The 12,844-nt window shown below is 41.9% G+C and overlaps 2 protein-coding genes across 4 annotated transcripts in view; one reads left to right on the top strand and one right to left on the bottom strand.

The window, feature by feature from the left end:
* Positions 1 to 6,654, top strand: part of nkain4 (sodium/potassium transporting ATPase interacting 4) — a 46,874-nt gene extending 40,220 nt beyond the window's left edge. The window contains exons 6-7 of one of the 2 annotated variants that reach the window (XM_039799339.1): positions 2,759 to 2,843; positions 3,705 to 6,654. In XM_039799339.1, the coding sequence (XP_039655273.1) occupies positions 2,759 to 2,843; positions 3,705 to 3,714 (95 nt within the window). In that variant the 3' untranslated portion in view covers positions 3,715 to 6,654. The remainder of the gene's footprint in view (positions 1 to 2,758; positions 2,844 to 3,704) is intronic. The other variant, XM_039799340.1, reaches the window with a different exon arrangement.
* An 87-nt stretch (positions 6,655 to 6,741) lies between these two features.
* birc7 (baculoviral IAP repeat containing 7) lies at positions 6,742 to 10,462 on the bottom strand. Of its 2 annotated transcripts, none has more exons than XM_039799338.1 (7): positions 9,804 to 10,462; positions 9,203 to 9,302; positions 8,955 to 9,036; positions 8,753 to 8,798; positions 8,431 to 8,553; positions 7,264 to 7,329; positions 6,742 to 7,094 (listed from the first exon to the last, which is right to left on the bottom strand). In XM_039799338.1, exons 1-7 carry the CDS (start codon positions 10,342 to 10,344, stop codon positions 6,895 to 6,897), a joined length of 1,158 nt encoding a protein of 385 aa, XP_039655272.1. In that variant the 5' UTR covers positions 10,345 to 10,462; the 3' UTR covers positions 6,742 to 6,894. The 2 variants fall into 2 exon arrangements, with proteins under 2 accessions (XP_039655272.1, XP_039655271.1); XM_039799337.1 differs by having other exon boundaries at positions 8,344 to 8,553; positions 9,804 to 10,456.
* Positions 10,463 to 12,844: the final 2,382 nt, after the last annotated feature.

Raw genomic sequence — 12,844 nt, 5'->3', positions numbered from 1 at the left:
CCTTTATCTCTCTGTCTTTGTCTCGCCTTCTTTTTCTCTCTTGGTCCTGCTCACCAACACTCTTTTATTCTCACCAACCCTGTTTTTCCTTCCGGGTAATTTTCCCTTTATGCCTGTGCTTCATTTCACAGTCAGTCACGCACGCACGCACGCACACAGTGAGAGATGCAGCAGTAGTGTGATTGACTGTTAGTTTCTCGCTTGGTTCAGTATAGGTCCTCTGATTTCAACCTGTTTCCACTTGAACTGAGACACAAATGTCTTACATTACTTCCTGCTTGTTTAGGGGCACCGGATAGATGCCTTAACTATTGACCTACATACCTTTCATTTCTTGCTGGTGAAAATCAGCTTGCTCCCTCTGCCTGGAAGAAACTGAGCTCACTTGTTTCAGTATTACAGGGTCACATGCACCGATTGGGTGCCAATGATCTGTTTCCAAGTCCACTCCCCACACTGGAGAGGACAGTTTCACGTTAAAAGTTTAAAATCATGTGGCCAGGTTGGCTCAGTTGGTAGAGCAGGCGCACATATATGGAGGTTTACTCCTCGACGCAGCAGCCGCTGGTTCGACTCCAACCTGCGGCCCTTTGCTTGCATGTCATTCTCCCTCTCTCTCCCCTTTCATGTCTTCATCTGTCCTGTGAAAATGCCCAAAAAAAAAATGCCCAAAAAATAATCTTGAAAAAAAGAAGAATTTTAAAATCAGTATTTAAATCTTTGCCATCCACACGGAAATGCCAAAACATTATAATGCAGCTTTCCACCATTCCATCGAAGCAGCTTTTAAAAGGCATTTTCAAAGTGTTGCTGTTTACAGAGAAAGCATAAAGATTGCTTCAGCAAGTCTCAAACATCACCTAAAGGTGGAGCACATTACAGTGAGATATCACCTAACATATGGTGGTGTTTTCAAAATGCCTGTTAATAAACATCCACAGATTTTTAGACCTTCGAAGGTCAGTGAACTGCATAGAAGATCCACATCAAGGTATAATTAATGAGAAAAAGGTTCAACAGCAATTAATGGTCTGAAATATACTACAGAGTATGTAGGAGGGATAGAGCACAGGGTTATAGATGATGCTTTTAATAAGGTGCAACGACTAATGTTTTGACATATAGGCGGTCTTCATTAGAGTAAGAGCATGTGGTGGCACCTGGTGAGGCTCAGATTCTGAGCTTTAAGATGGTGGGATACGCAGTGATCTCCCATGCTAATTATGAAATTGTTAAACTTCAAGGTACCCTGTCATGAACAGAACATTTGACCTGTTTGTTGTGCAAGATGAAAAGTCCTGAGTCATTAGAATCCATGCTCTGGAGACCTTTAATATCTATGCCGAATTTCACAGCCATCCATCCGATAGTTGTCATGATACTTACTCTGAACCAAAGTGTTGGACTGACAGTCTGTCAATCCAACACTTTGGTCGGTTGGGCTTGTGTGTCTAAAAATGGCAACCATCATTATCATCTAACCGTATTCCTCAGCACAGCTTATCATGGCAGGGAATGGGTCCCCACCTGCTTATAATGAGAAAATCAGTGGTACAGAAAAGAGCAGGGAAAGCGGGTCTTTGTGTGTGTGTGTGTGTGTGTGTGTGTGTGTGTGTGGGGGCGTTGTTTGTCTGTGTGGGTGGGGTGTGTGTATCTGGTGTGCAGATGAAACGGAGAAACCCAGGAAACCAGGCCAGGGTCAAAGGAAAGGGACAGCCCTCATTGCACCCTGTGGCTCTCTGCACTCATCCTGCCTACCTATCAGTATTCAGCAGACCACCCCTGCCTCATCTTATCAGGATGGAACTGATTTGGCCTTACAGTAGTTTCCATGGCTGGCCTGTGTCTATTTTCCCCCTCACAGCTGTTGTTTCCCAGAAAGTAACCGATCAGCCCTTTTTTTGTTTTGTTTTTTGGTTATCCTCTTGAACTAGGATCCGCTGTTTGTTCGGTTTCTTTTTCCACTGAGTCAGGTTCAATCTCAGTTTTTTTTACTTTTCCTCCCCTCATGGTGTTCCTAGCTCCTGGACATGCTGGCCTCTTTCACATGCGCTCCTCCAGCCTAATCTCTTTGGCCCCCTGTCAGTCAGGCCGACAAGCGTGAAGCACCACCATCCTCCCCCTTCTCTCTTCTCTCCCCCTTTCAGCCTTTGTGTCCCCTCTACAGCCGCAAGCCTTTCCCTTCATCTCAAAAATATCTCTCTGCGTCTGTGCAAAAAATACACAGCACTTTGGTTACCAGCATGTCCCTCTTTCTTTCTCAAGCGACATAACACTGGTTTGCTCATCTGCACACCGCCTCGAGTCTGAACTCTTTAGTGAGAAAATAAACAGAAAGGGTTGAGCATTCGGTCGGTGGCTGAAGGTCACCTCTGTTTCTGAGCGATAAAAAGGCTTGGGCTATTTTGACAGCTGGCCAGCTTTCACCTGTTTTCAAGCTTCGACTATATAGCCCCAGGCAGACACACAGATTTAAAAAAGTTGAAGCAGATATGTTGTTTTATGTGTTTTTGGATGGACTTTGATTTATTAAAACTAAAAATAGACTTGTACTGTTCTTTACAAGCTGCCTACCGTCCCTGCATTACATCTGTTCCCACTGTGTCTTTAGTTTCCATTTCATTTCTCATTCAGCTCTGTGTTTTTATCTTTGGTTTTGATCATGCATGTCTTTTCATTTACTTTACGGGGTCTTATTTTGTTATTGTCTGTCTTTTAATTTACTCCATAATTTATGTGTTTAATCCTTTGTTTTCAGTTGATTTTATTGGTGGATTTGACCCATTCCCACTCTACCATGTCAATGAGAAACCATCTCATCTCCTCTTAAAGCCCATGTACCTGTAAGTATGAATGTGTCATGGTACCATATGTGTATATGCATGTAAATATTCACATTATCCATTGTGGGCCCATACAATGTGGGTTGTACCTATTTGTTGCCTGCATGTTATCGTTTACTCGTCAAGGTTACAGTACATCCCCTGATTTTTCCCCAAAATGTTCATCAATCAGAACAAGTCTCAACTCAAGGCTCCCCTACTCTATTGTTCCAGAGCTTTTTTTTATTATTATTAGGGGATTCAAAGGGTTACAAAATAATACTGACTAGTAGTGATTGTGCAGACGGTTGCTTGCTCAGTATCTGGAGCTTTGAGTCATGTCTGGGGAGTAAACGTCTTTCTGAAACATGCTACATCCGGTCAGAGGGCTGTAGGGAACATGAAGGCCTTTCATGACACTGTTGTGTGTATGTGTGTGGTACACGTGTCACCAGGCCACAGGCAGTTACTGATAGAAGAACACGGAGAAAAACACACAAAAGTCTGTCTAAAATTGGATTAATCAATTAGGTTAGAACTTAATAACAATAAGTCTGGGAAGTCATGTAATAATTCTCTGCCAACATGAAATTAATATTTTATTAGCTTCTTGACGGCTTAATCAGCTCTGTCTCTAATGGGAAGGAGGAAGTTTTTGTCTCCCCCAATCTACTGGGAGTTATCCAGGAGGAATTTGTGTGTGTGTGTGTGTGTGTGTGTGTGTGTGTGTGTGTGTGTGTGTGTGTGTGTGTGTGTGTGTGTGTGTGTGTGTGTGTGTGTGTGTGTGTGTGTGTGTGTGTGTGTGTGTGTGTGTGTGTGTGTGTGTGTGTGTGTTGCCCAAAAACTGCTAATTCTCTTCCCTTTCTTTCCATGTTTCTGTAGGTCTACGTAAATAAGAGAGCGTCCAGCGGGGAGGTGGCACAGCAAATTCCCACGGAGACAAAATGGCTGTTGTGACACAAACATCCAGTTCAATGGGGCACGCCAGACATTCCTCCCCTTCTCGATTTCAGTACTTTAAACATGTCATTTACTGGTGTACTGCCCAGAAAAGCCAACACTCCGTTAGGGTCCATTGTTTTCCAGGGAGGGATGACGGGTTCTGGGAAAAGGGGGGATTACAGTGCAACAAAGCCTCATATTGTGTGTTTAGGGAAGTATCAGTCATTTTCTTTGTATTGAGTTCTCTGCTGAGGTCCTGTGACCTGCCCATTCTTGTTTAATACTCCCCAAGACTGTATAGAATACAGTATATAAATACATTGTGTATGTAATCAGGGACTGCCCAGCATTCCCAGTCTGTGGTACTGTGTCTTAGAGGACTCAGTGATTTAGCATGTTATTGCTGGTTTGGCTCAAATCTTGGCCGGAGGGCTGAATTACAGTGGAGCCCATGGAATGAGCTATTGTGTGCTCATTGCCTGTTTACTTTAGGCCAGGATCTGTGTGCATAAATACACAAGCAAACCAGGAAGAGGCAGGGGAGTTGAGAGGTAGAGGGAGGGGATGAAACAAAAGCACCAAACCTACAGGGGCATCTGTCAAAAATAGAAAATGTAAATAATGAAACAAGAGGGGGGGGGAGAATTTTAGATTTAGAGTTTGTAATGCGAACTATCAAGAATGGAAAAGAGCGTTGAGCGTAAGAGGTGTTAAAAAACAAGGAACGGCAAGTCTTACTTTTATTTCTGGAGTCTTTATTGTTATCACTATTTTCACCAACAGCCAAGTAAGTATTTCTGAAGTGTCAGATGTTAGAAGACTGGCTGAAAGCTTTGTTTACCCATCAGTTCTTCTCCTGTAACTACTGACACGTCGGGCTGCTGACATGGGTGATCATTACACACGCTCAAGTGAAGGTTACACAGCATATTTTTAACTTCAAGAAAACAATAGAATGTTTCCCTATTCACATTGCATACAACAGCAATGAGTTGTATGGCTATGGTCTTCAGTGTAGAAGTAGCGGCCTGTACCAGAGTGAAGCACAGCATTGTCTCCTGTCACTTCACCAGTGTAGATTCTCAATGGTGATTGTCTCAGTTGTGATTGTTTTATAGCATGTTTTTTACAGGGTTTGTATTGTAATTATGTGTATAACATAAAGAAATTACAAAATAGGAAAACTGATGTCTTCTGGCTGTATATGAGCTGGTTAAACAGCAACTGAAAGCTTTTGCTGAGTCGTTTCTTACTCAGATTTATTTTTTATCTGACCGAGCAACATCACACATTTTTATTTAGGCAAATACACACACGTGGGTCATGTCTCCTATACTGATTGCTAGCACCTAATGTTAAAAAGTACTAAAGTCAGAGCCCCTGTTGCCTTACTGGTTGTGTGAATCACTACTGCTCTCTGGTGTTTAAAGTGTTCATGTACAAGTTGCAAGGCTACTGAGTTTCTGCTACAGGGTCCATAAATCATGTTTGTCTTAAATCTATTTTTTGCAGTAAATCTTAAAATATTATGTTTTAGCTTGGTAATTGTCATGTAGGAGGAGTAGGCGCTTTGCCCTGCTTGTTTCAGTGTTACACTTGGTCAGTGTTTGATTTACACTGTGGCTTTCAGGGGAGCCCTATTTTCGGGGGGTTGGAGAGCTACTGTACACATGCAAAAATACACTATCAATACATTTCCATTCATTCAGAGAATATTTAGCCTGGGACAACAAAGAAAAAATAGTGCAATGTTTGTTTTTTATCCACCAAGCAACAATAAAAATGCCTACGCACAGTGGACAGGCAATGGTTTGTTAAACAGACCAAAGTTGCATCCCATGACAATTATGAACATGTCCACAGCCTCAAATGTTGGTCTTACGGAAAACATATTCCAAAGAAAAAAGTCAATTCCCAACACACACTTTTCACCTCTGCATGATTTATTTAAGAAAAGTCAACCTTTCAGCAACATAACTTTTCCTGTTATTTATTTCAGGAACCCTAAGATATAGGGCAGGGGGGAGCTCATGTCATTTTCAGGGGAGCCAAGCTCCCTGTAGCTCCGCCTTATTTCAAACCCTGCACTCCGTCCTTTTCTTTATAATTTAGGTCAAGATCAGTTTTTGCCCACTACATTTCAATCCAACACATTTTCAGTATACTATTTGTCTGACTACTATGTTTCTTGTGCTAAGTTTGAAACTGTCTGCTTAGCTATTTTTGGGGAATCAAAAGAGTTGTGAACAAAGGAGTTCATTCTGTTGTTTTCAGTCATTTTGTCAGCGCCTAAGAATATCCTGCTGCGTGTCAGATTCCTTTGTGATATTAGATGTTCTTCACTGCCATATAGACAGTCCACAAATTGTTATGATTCTGATAAATCATATGACCACTTCTGCCGGCTAATTTTGATTTGATTGGTCACCTCTTTATTTCCAAGATACAATAATTTGTCTTTATGATTTAAAGTTTACACACCCCTGGAATGGCTAACTGGTGTGTGGGTTAGTAAAAACACAAAGCACCTCATATTGTAACATAATCAGTATTGGTAGTAAATGCTACTATGTAAAAACTAGTCTTCCTCTCAGTGCAATACAGCCTCTTCCTAAACCCCCAGTTACTGGAATTAGTTGAAACCTGTTACTAGTGTGAGTATATGTGCTAGTCTCCATTGAAAAAGATTCCACGTGTTTGTAGATAATTCTTTTTCTTTGTATAGAAAGTGTAAAAGGTCTTTTTTTTTTTTTTATCTCTCTTCTATTTTGTGTCCTGTGTTGCCTCAACCCCTTGTGACCTGATTGTGTAAACCTATTTATCCAGAAATGTGCTTTGTGTTCATGTAAATAGGTGTTTGTTAATAAAAGAACATGCTCTTGTAATGATATTGTGTGTCATTCAGTAGGTGTGTTGTGTGTGTGTGTAAAAATTGTTAAGTGCACTCTGACGGCAAATAATAATGAGCATACACATATTTTGAACAGCTTAAAATGTTTATTATAGAAAAATGATCTCAACCAACCAGCAATCATCTTTATTTAGTATCAGTACAAGGTAAAATGAGTACAGGGGAAAACTCAAGGCCACTCATGCAACACTTGTATAACAGTGGATCCTCACTACAGCCTTAGGACATGAATGCACGAACACTGCCCCTAATAACAGCTCTGCAGATGGGGCAGTGACGCAGGCTGGCAGCGCAATCACCACACACCACCAAATGGCCACAGGGGATGAAGACGATGGACACCAGTTTGTCCATGCACACCTTACAGGTCCTTTCCTCCTGCAGCTGCCTCAGCAGCTCCTCTGGGCTGGGGTCCTTCACTGTTGGAGAAACCACAAACAGAAAATTTAGATGAGGAAACTCGCACTATGTAGGAGCGAAGTGTCGTGTCTATCGGATAGAGCAATCGTATGTCAGCAACTATTGATTATGAAAAGTGTTACAAGCACAAATGTTTTCCTACAAATCATATAGGTGTTGCCCTCTGACCTTTCTCTCTGATGGGTGTTTGTGTCCTCACATTTCCAGCACTGGAGCCCTGCCTCGTCTCTGGCTCTGAAGGACACAAACATGAATAGAGACAGAATGAGAAGGAGTTAAACATATTACAAACTTATGACATCCATTGTAACATTAAAATGTGGGTTATTGCTAATTTTGCTCACATTATTGCTCATATTAAATGGTCAACAAAATGAATTGGCAAATTGTATTTGAATAGATTACTGTGAAAAATGACAGTGGTTTAGCATGCTAATCATTGATACCTTTAGTTGACTTTTACCAGTGGTGGAAAAAGTATTCAGATCCTTTACTTGAGTAAAAGTACCAATACATCAATGTAAAAAAAATACTCTATTACAAGCTATAGTGCACAGTTTCTGTCACCCCATGAGGAATTCTAAGTAATGACAAAACTGTAGACACGTCCACATGATACAAGCCTTCCGTGATCGCGCACGCGCTCCCACCCCTCCTCCACGCAGTTGCTAGTAGCCAATGAGGACACGGAGGATTAAAAAAACATGATGGACTCTTCAGAAAAGGTTATTATCTTCACTCGAGCTTCTGCGCTGGAAATTCACCGGACGACACAATCTTCTGAACATAGCCATACTGAGAAATACAGAGAGAGTTGTGTGGAGCTGATAGTCTTAATTAGCCTTGTAGCAACTCATTTGGCAATGGCTTGAATGTAACGGACGTTCATTAATACCAAAAAGTTACGCACTAAAGCTTTAAGTAAAAGTACAAAAGCATCATTAGCAAAATGCACTTAAATTATCAAAAGTAAAAGTAATGTGAACTGCTCACAACTCAAAAGGTTGGAAACCACTGGCTTAATCTTTAACAATGTATTGTATTTTAGAAGCGTATATGTGTTTTATGTATAAAAATAAATAATAATCTGAAACGTAACTATAACTGATCAATGTAGTTGAGTAAAAAAAAAGTACAATATTTTCCATTGAATTTTAGTGGAGTAGAAGTATAAAGTAGCATAAAATGGAAATACTCAAGTATGGTACTTATTAAATGTACTTGTTGCTTTCCACCACTGGCTGTTACCTCTGCTCTGTGGCCCCCTCTGTCTGTCCTCCTGCTCCGCCTGGAGTACGTCAGTGACCAGGTCAGACACAGAAGTGTAGTGCTGACCTGTCAAAAGGTACTTGGTCTGAACCAGACTCTCCACCAGGCTGGCTTCAAATCCCATCTGCAGCACAGTCTGCACGACCGGAGAAAGCATGGCCGAGGAAGCTCCCAGACCTCCGACCATATCTAGGAGATGAGAGGGGGGAAGAGGTGAGGAAGACAAGACCAGTGACCATATGGTCACAAAGATACACAATTATAATTATTGGCATTAAAGCAGGCGACTATCTTGTTATTCAGGTCTACATGGTGGGAGTAAAGAGTCTTTCTTGGTACCTGTACATAACCATCATTCCCTGCCTTGTTTCAGTTTTGTATGACTTACCATTTCTGGATCCGATATCTCTGCCTGTGGGGGTCTGTGATCCACCCTAGAAAAAGTAATAACGTTTTGAATTTACAATGACAGTCATGACTGATTTAAATGCAGCAATGACAAACTGTTATTTATCAGTGTGTGATTATAATGTCTGCTGTATACCAAACAGACTTTATTCTGAGCAGATAAGAGGGATAAAGGCTCTCACCACAGTGTCACCCAGATGGAAATGAGCATCTTGTATGTTGCTGATGTACTCCTGCCCTCTCGCCTGGATTAAAAACTCACATCTGACAAATATAAAGATGCTGTTTTATAACCTGCTAAAGCATAAATGCAGCACACAGAACAACAACAAAATATATATTTAGAAAACCATTTTCATTTGCCAGTGCATAGGCAAATTATGTATTCAACTGATGTCTATATCTGTCTTGTGACAAGTCCGGCTGTTACCGTGGAAACCACTTGGCATGTTCCTGCCAGGGGTCGTCTCCTGGCTCCCAGTTCCTCAGCCCTCCATCACAGTGGAAGCATTTGACATTGTCACCATGACCTGTCAGGATGAACAGGACTACTGTGAGAAGAGTCTAATGACTCTACAGCTTGACAACTGAACACAGACCATGTCTTTATGGATCAGTCCGATGCACAAACTAAAACCTGTACAAATTACAATAAAGGTGAATCAACCCTTCTCTGACACAGTCTCAACAAAATGAACACTAGTAGCTTAAAAAAAGTGTGAACCATTGTAGGGTCACTTTATTTGATTGCATTATTTTGTGTTGGTTTTCACTCTGTGTACTGCCTGAAGCTGTGGAAGCCCTACTTCTTTAGCAGCCCCAGCTTTGTCCAGGTTGTTCTGTCCACAACATCATGACTCAGCAGGACAATTGTACCATGAACTCTCTCACAAAGAGAGGTCGCTCTAGCAGGGACTGGGTCAGTGCTGAATATTTTTACTGAAATCTACTCACAGGCACTCACTAAATATTAAGACATTAAAGAAGGAGCATATACATGTTTTTAGGCTTTATAGTAAGACAATTAGTACCTGTGTAGAAAAATCCTGCTCTGACAAGAACATCTGGCTGGACTGAGGCCTCGGTGGGCCAGTTGTGGAAAGTGGTGAGCCGGGAATCCTCAGCCTCCATCTCTGGGTAGACCGCTTGTCCAGCTGTCCCCTGCTCATCCATAGTCATCCTCTGGAGTTGACTCAACAGCTGGCCGTCCACAGAGTCGGAGGATCCGACTTGGAGTGGAATATTTCCCACAGCTCGACCAAGTATGAAACTGCAAGTGGGAAAATGCCTCTTGTGCTCGGTGGCCGGGCTGTCCCCGTGTACCCAACATCTTAAAATCCCTCCACAGCAGAAACATTGGACTTTATCCCCGGGGCCTAGAAAAAAGAAACCCGCCTTGGCCAGGTCTCCAGATGTGACAGGTGCATCTGCTGGCCAGTTCTGAAAAGTTCGAAGTCTCTCCACTTCTCTTCGCATCTCAGGCTGCTCAAGGATGCGCAGCATAGTACTCCTGTCATCCGTCATTCTGTGGCATGTAGGTTTTCCTTTCTCTTCTTGTCCTGTGCCAGTCATCCCTTTTACGGTCCATAGTGGAGCGCACACTGAAGGTGAGTGCAGCACACCAGCTGAAATAATATGATCAGCTGTGGGGGCCTGCACAGCGGCCTACAGGAGACTGCTTTCCAGAAAAGCCACCAAATGCCAGAATGTATGCTCATTGATCCTTGAATGAATGAAAGCCTGAACATGCCATGTTGCTCCGCCTCTTAGGGGGAAACATGTAAAGCATTTCAGAGAATACTATGGCCTAACAACTAATATGAGTAGAAAGGGATATTACAACGTTATTAAAAAATACCATTAAGCATAATGAGGGCACTTTAAAGCTTACAACTGAATAACAGAAACATATAACTTAAACCTATAAGTCTACATGAATAAAGGGATTTCAACAAATGCCCAAAGACTTCATCTCATATTAGAAAGAAAACTTGACCTTTCAAAGTATTACAAGCACAAAAGTGGACCTTTATCCTGTTTATCCTATTTGATCTTTCTCTCTATTGGGTGTTTGTTTCCCCAAGGGCCTACTTAATGTATCCTCCCTTTGCTCTTGAGTTTGAAGATTAAAAGTGAGGATGAAGGAGTTAAATAGTTCAACACAAACTAATAAGCTGTGTAGTCATACTTGTTCCTTGGGGCAATAGGCTACAATACTCAAAGTTCAGGGTGCACTGTTTTATTCTTGTTTGTGGGATTTGTTGTTGTGGCCATAGCTTTTTGAAGACTTAAATCATAACATGTATATCAATATTGTTTTGAATACTTTGTTGGCCACATATTTTAGGATGTTACATTTGAAATAGCCAGCCATGAGTTAAAACATAAGCTACACAAGACGGGAAATGAACTGCTTTGTATACCGTCAGTAAAATGAATAGCTACTGTATAAACAGTAGGGTATAGGTTTGACTTTTGACAGAATTTAGGGGGCTGTGGGTGCATCATTGCTGCCTCCTGGTGGTAAAGGGAGTATTGACTACTGTAATATATTGCTGAAATATATTGCAGGCCAGAACTAACCAGGTCATAACTTTCTAGTCATGCTGAAATTGCCATGACATCAGAGTTATTCTGCCATTATAAGTTTCAACCTGCTATGTAGCCTACTACATGCATGGTACTGAGAAACTCCCATCCTTGCCCCACACAGACACATTTCCAATACAAATCCTATAAAAAGTAGCCTACGTTTCTATTCCATAATGCCATAATGCCACTGCCTATTAGCCTGGTTGACAACAGACCCTTCTCAGTTGTAACTGAGAGTGGGTCTGGGGAAGGTTCATTCACAGCCCATTTCCAAAAGGGCGTCACCAACGGACGCCTCTCAAATGCCTCTGGGCGCAATTGGATAGACCTAAAACCAATCAGAGCGATGAAGGAGATGACGCTTAAACGTCGCTGCGCTATTGTCATCGTGTTAAGCCCGCCTCAACGGTTGTGATTGGTGCCTCGATTTGGAAAAATTGGAAATGGGCTTGAATGGGCTCTTGGACAGACGGACTTGCAGAGCAAATCTCAAATTTGCAGGAAGTTCGTCTGCCTATGGCAGTGTTTCTCAACGGGGGCGGTACCGCCCCCGCCCCCCAGGGGGCGTTCAGAAGATGATGGGGGGCGTTGGAAGCAATATTTTGGAAAGGGGGGCGTTGAGGTGCCCTTGGGGGGCGTTTGTTTGTGACGCTAGTTTAAACCAAAGATTCACAATAACAACACATGTTTACACTTAAACTACTAAAGAATAAGTAGTCTGCAACATTAAAAGCTGCCAGTTTACAGCACTGCGACAAGAGCACGAGAATCCTAACTTCTCTGTGCTTCTGTCAGCTTTGTTTGGCGCAGCTCCGTGCTGCCTTCATGGAAACGGGACGTCAGAGCATCGTCTTAAATGAGCTCTGTAGCTACTACATGACGCTGCGTTCAGATAAAAAAAAGCAATCGCCGCGACGTCCTGTTGTTTTCTGTAACCCCCCCCCCCCAATGTAGCACAAGTAGACTTTATATTTAACCGTAACACTTTTTCGTCAGATGGTTTATTAAACAACGTTTCCTACTGTACCTGAAGGCAGCTTAATTTCACGGAGAAAGAGAGAAAGAAAAGAGACACCTCCACAAAACATAGCGTGATGTGGGGGGGGGGGGCGTTTTCTCCAAACGTTTTTTTCTGCTATTTACTCGCAAGACAGGCGATAGCAAACATAGCTAGACTCTTCTAAGTATTAAAAAACGTCTCTCACTAACTTTCGAAGGTTGTAAACTTATTTCCATTCGGCAGTAGCTAGGTGTCGTTCTTCAAGTCGTTTGTCATCACCAAAATACTTGTGTGTGTGTGTGTGTGTGTGTGTGTGTGTGTGTGTGTGTGTGTGCTTGTTTTCCGTTGGAACAGTTCGATTTTAGATTTGAATGAAAAATAGATTTGAATGTTAAATTGCTAGCTGTTTCTGATTGGCTACTGTTAGTGTTTGTAATAATAATAATAATAATAATACATTTTATTTAAAGCTCATTTCAT

Source organism: Perca fluviatilis, chromosome 5 (genome assembly GCF_010015445.1).
Source record: "Perca fluviatilis chromosome 5, GENO_Pfluv_1.0, whole genome shotgun sequence".
Classification (NCBI taxonomy): Eukaryota; Metazoa; Chordata; class Actinopteri; order Perciformes; family Percidae; genus Perca; species Perca fluviatilis.
Note: the sequence above shows the minus strand (reverse complement) of the source record. Positions and strands in the feature narration are given on the sequence as shown.

Excerpts from the sequence above, each read along its gene's own strand:
- birc7 (XM_039799337.1), bottom strand. The coding sequence starts at position 10,344 with ATGACTGGCACAGGACAAGAAGAGAAAGGAAAACCTACATGCCACAGA. Across the intron at positions 8,554-8,752 it reads AGATATCGGATCCAGAAATG|ATATGGTCGGAGGTCTGGGA; the intron begins GTAAGTCATACA and ends CTCATCTCCTAG. Across the intron at positions 7,330-8,343 it reads GAGGGGGCCACAGAGCAGAG|AGCCAGAGACGAGGCAGGGC; the intron begins GTAACAGCCAGT and ends TGTGTCCTTCAG.